The sequence below is a fragment of the Phascolarctos cinereus genome, unplaced genomic scaffold (genome assembly GCF_003287225.1).
Source record: "Phascolarctos cinereus isolate Bilbo 61053 unplaced genomic scaffold, phaCin_HiC Scaffold_558;HRSCAF=1187, whole genome shotgun sequence".
NCBI classification, from domain to species: Eukaryota; Metazoa; Chordata; class Mammalia; order Diprotodontia; family Phascolarctidae; genus Phascolarctos; species Phascolarctos cinereus.
In genome coordinates, this window is record NW_027555911.1 from 14,036 (window position 1) to 19,259 (window position 5,224).

At 40.2% G+C, this 5,224-nt stretch overlaps 1 protein-coding gene and 1 pseudogene across 1 annotated transcript; both read left to right on the top strand.

The window, feature by feature from the left end:
• The first annotated feature begins 351 nt into the window (after positions 1-351).
• Positions 352-1,537, top strand: LOC110204529 (uncharacterized). The gene is given in 2 exon segments (XM_078154545.1): positions 352-1,010; positions 1,012-1,537. Coding segments are annotated over 2 exon segments (1,152 nt in total). The 3' UTR covers positions 1,505-1,537.
• A 318-nt stretch (positions 1,538-1,855) lies between these two features.
• LOC144454111 (uncharacterized) lies at positions 1,856-3,448 on the top strand (annotated as a pseudogene).
• Positions 3,449-5,224: the final 1,776 nt, after the last annotated feature.

Below are 5,224 nucleotides of genomic sequence, written 5' to 3' on the forward strand. Positions count from 1 at the left end.
TGCTCTCCTTCATGTACTCTGTATTCCAACCAAACTAGCCATAACTTAAAGTTATGGATGTCTATATATTATATTTACATGTAATGCAACATATATATCCATATTTTTAACATGGATGGGCATAGATTTACATCATCTTACTAAATATTATCATTGGCCAGGAAAACGCAAGACTACAAAACAATAATTTGGGTAGACCTTTCATTCCTAAAGAAGAATTAGTCCCTAGACTAGTGAGCAGAGGCATAGTCTTTGTTTCATAATTATCTTTATTCTGTCATTTATTACAGCACAGAGATTGATGCCTACTATTCCTAACACAACAGAACAGCTATATGGCCAGAGCATTATATGCGCCGTGCCCCGAATGAAATCGTTAAAACCCTAAAGAAGATCTCTGAAATTAGATGTGGTGAAATAACAAACATTCCACTTCGAGAAGTCGATGTAGACCCCAAAATATTAACACCCAATATTTCACCTTTGAAAAAAACCTGTACATCAAAGGAAAATGTATCAATGTCACATCTCAGCAGAATTAAAAAAACACCAGCACTAGATCAAAAAGTCACATACGTGGAAGAAACATTTGAAACTGGATATGTAAAGAAGGCCACATCAAAAATATCTAGGAAATGTGTAAGTATGGCAGAACATCGTCCAGTAATAACATCAGCTACAGCTACACCTGTAACATCAAATGCGCAGGCCAACACTTTTAACGTCAAAGGAACTACCTCTTTAAAAATAAAATCAAATAAAGAGCCATCTGTCACTGATCAGCCAAGAATTTCCTCACCAAATGAAGAGCACTCTCGGACGGGAGCCAACAAAATAAGTCTAAAGCCAGGTGGTGTGTCTGTAGATGTGCAGGCTGCCCCAGGAACTGTAACACCAAATTACATCAATGAACCAGGAGGCATGAAGAAAGTCATAAGAACCCCAGAGGGAAAAACAAAAACAGAAGACCTAACTGGCCTCAGAGTGCCTATGGCAACTCCAACATCAATGGGCAGAACTGAAAGTAGACAAAGAAAACAAAGTGGCAGAGTCTGCTGTGGATGATGCAAATTCTGTTCAGGAAAATCTTGGGACAACCCCAAAGGAAACTGAAATCCAAAAGAAGCTGATGAGGACAGCAGAGCAGCAAACTGAGGCAGAGGATCTCCCCAAGCAGCTCATGAAGACTCCTAAACTAAAATGTGGCTCCGTGGAGCATCTGACAACAGTGGTCAAGAGACCGATGAGAACTCCTAAGGACAAATTGGAAGTAGGGGAGGAGGAGGTGGGTGGCAATGAAAGATCAATGATGAGTTCGCCTAAGGAAAAAAGCAACCAAAATATGAACATTAGGCCACCTCTTAGGCAGAAAGGGCCATCTGAAGATCTGGTAGGCCTCAAATATAACAGAAATCAACCTGCGCATATTCAAAAGAAAAACACAGAAGAGCAGGCATGCCTCAAAGAGCTTAGGATGACTATTCCAAAGCAAATCCAAAACTGAAGCATAAACAAGTCCCTCCTAATAAAACAAGTACAGAAATATGGATCAGTAGAAGATCTGACCACCACCAGGAGACTGATAAGAATGCCTGAGGAAAAGTGAGAACATTTAATAGAAGATGGAAAGTTGTCAAGAAGTCTGGTAAAACATCACAGAAAAAATGTGATCCAGAATACTCAATGAATGAAAGACCCAAAATACAACTAATACAAAACACACCAAGCAGCCTAGGGAAACTTAGAAGAGAACCCAAAAAAGAAGAAGACCTTCGAGGTCATAGGAATATGACAGTTCATAAGGAAAAGGCAAAACCAGGAGAAAACTTAAAAGGGTTTTAGGAGAGTTTTGAAAATGTCAAAAGTAAAACCAGAAGATCTAAAGAGATTCAAACTGATGGAGAGGGCTAGACCTAAAACTGATCCTGATGAAAGAACAAAAGTTAGTGGTTCTGTTGGTGAAATAACATCTCACACACAACGAAATGAAAAGAAGCCACCAAAGGTCTTAAAAGAACTAAAATTGAAAAAAAGAATGGAGAATACAGGAATGATGGTGTTTTGTTCCAGGAATACAAAGGAAATATTTCCTAGTCAATCATATAAGATATTCCTAAATAGTGAAAAGGAACCTTTTAAGAATTTTCCAGGGATATTAAAGGGTCACAAGGCAGTACTGCACCCTAGAAACAGAAATAAACCTGTGCAGGAAGTGAATTTGAATTGGAGTGAAATCAATGAGTTACACGCAGAAAATGAACAAAAAAGTATCAAAAATTTGCAGGGGAAGACCACTGTGACTGAAGATGGACTGGCTTCAAGAAAGAGAAGCAAGTAAAGTTTCAAAAAGAACATATGCATACAGAGGAAGGAATAGATACCACCTAAGAGTTTCACAGTTCGTGAAAAGATGGAATCTTTAACATCTAGCACAACATAATTAAGTCTGCTAAGAAATCGCAAGAACTCAATTTAGGTTGACCAACTGAACTATGTAAGACAGAGAAAGAGGGGAAGAAACTTAAAGATGCAAGTCCCAATATAGGGATGATGACTTCAAAAACTAGAGGCAAAAACTAGAGGAAAAAAAGAAACTGCAGAAGAGCTTCCCAGAGAAATTTTTGTCATCAAGATCACATAAAAAGGAAGAGAGTATATGTATGGAGTGTCTAGGGAAGAGTCTCCTGGAGAAGAAAGCCAAGGAGAGTCCGTGTCATAGGTCTTCACCATCTAGAAGTAGGGGCATTAGATTACTCCATGCTGCCAGGGTGGCACCCGAAAAAGCTAAAAGAGCCAAAGAAGCCTGTGAAAGTCCATTAAATTGGATTGAAGTCTAGTGGTAAAAATAAAAAGATACAGGACTGAAAGGATCTAATCCTGTATCAACATCCAGGAACATAAATAACAATGACAAATGCACAGTTATTTGCCTGGATATCTTTAAAAATTCGTTGGTACCTGAAGGAATTTTATGTTTAACTAGAAACAGAAACAAACAACCTCAAGAAATTCATCAGATACCTAGTCTAAAAAAGATTGTTGAAAAGCAGCTTCCAAGCCTGGAAAATAAAGCCCAGGATAGAGTGCAAGAATCCTTTAGAATTGGAAGCCAAAATGAAACTGACAAAGACTCTATAGTACTCCTTTGCTGAGGGCCATGGAGATAGCTTGTGCTGAGAACAAAAATAGAGGTATGACTGAAGACCTGTTACATTTAAGGTCTACCTTGAGAAGCAGACACACTACAGAATGGATAGGATTTAATCCATTGTCAAAGGATATCTTACCTTAGGGTAAGATTGGAAAAGCAACTGTCTCCTGATTTTTCCTGACAAAGAGAAAGCAGATCTGTAAAGATCTGCTAATCTTAGCAAAGATGACCCCTCCACCACAGCAGGAGAATCAACCCCAGAAAAAGTCTCAAATTGGAAGAAAACTTTTTACAATACTCTTTTGAGAAAGAGAATAAAATCAGAGACACCTAGTAGCAAACTGTCAGAGCCAATTGATGTTGAAAAGTATAGCCCAGAGAGATGTCTTCTAAAATCTGTCCCACGGGTCAGTGACAATCTAAAAGAAACCCAGTCAGAGCCTTCTTTGTTTACAGAAACCAGCAGCAGTGCTGTGTTAGAAGATAACAAAAACCAGACTCAAGAAAAAGTCGCTGAGGAACCCATAAAATTAAGTAATGACCAGGAGTTTTCAAACTCATGGAAAACAGAAAAACACAACTTAAGCAGACCAGACCACCTCCCATGGCCAAAGTAAGAGTAAAATCAGTATTTGAATTTATCATATGTAAAAGATTCAATTTCTGAAGTACAATTAGAGAAGGATAAACAAGCTTGCTGAACAAGATTTGTATCTATTCAGTTGTGAGGTTAAAGTTAGGAACCTCTTTTGCTTAAGGCAGTTTTGGTGAGAGAGCCTCCTCCCCAATGTAACCACCTCAGAGGTCTTTGCCACCCCTTTTGTACTGGCCACTCCTTTATGGGAAAATTTTTCTATCTCAACATCCTGTTTCTCAGCAGGGAATTATTCCCTTGCTTGGGAGACAAGTTCTATGGCCACTATACAGGTAAAGACCCTTCCCAGGGGAGGGATGGTAAATGTCTCTGCTGGTCTCTTGACTTGCACCACCTGTAATGATGCCTACAGTGAGTGATGTGTCCCCAGAGCTTTACCTCTGCCAGCTGTACCACCTATTCTGAGGGAACACTCCCTACTTGCACCTATGACCAAATTCCTCCTGCCACTCTCCTGGTAGGTATTTCCTATTTAACCTTCTCTTCCTAGTTGACACACAATATTACTGCCCCCTACTAGCTGTAACACTCTTATTGATTTTTGAAAGTTTCTCTCTTACCTATATAATAGTAGCATGTAATCATACTGATCCATGGGGGCATCCATGCTCAGTACCTTTTACAAACAGGTCCCATCTGTTCCCCTAAGGGATACTCCTTGCTTTGTGGGATGGGTGGGCCAGCTGGTGAGGATTCTGGGGAATAAGTAAAGCAAAATGCCACTACTTGGCAGGACCCCAGGACTGTTGTTCTAGCCACCCAATGTTAAACAACTTATAAGGATTTTGGTGTGTGCTCCCTTGGATTTTTGGCACCACCTCTGACCATTTTCAATATTCTACCCCCAGTACCTCCACTCTAACAAGAGTGAAGCATGGGTTCTGGGACAATGTTCTCTGGGACCTTAAAAGGGAGCAGAGTGTCTCATGCCTTGGTATGGACATTTACAACATCAGTTCATTCTTTCAAACCTGACAGGGACCATGCACCAATTGGCAAATGACACAGCTTATGGCCTCTGGGATATTCAGCAACCTCTGTATTCCCTGGCAAATGTGGTCCTGGATAATCAGATAGCTTTGGATTATCTACTTGCTTAGTGGAGGTATCTGTGCCCTGGCCAACACCTCCTGCTGTATGTATATTAACAACTCTCAATAGCTGGAGCTCAATAGGACTAGAGAAAGTCACCTGGATGTGAGACATCCACAACAACCCTTAGTACACCAGTACATCCTCTCCTTGGGGATCCTGGTTTCTCTCTATGTTAACCCCTATTCTTGTCTCACTCCTGATTATATTCCTTTTCCTTCTTTTTGGCATTGTCTGCTTAATCTCCTTGCCAGATTTGTCTCCTCTAGGCTCAGTGCCCTCCACTTCTGGATGACTGCTCAAGCTGAGTACCAACCTCTGTCCCA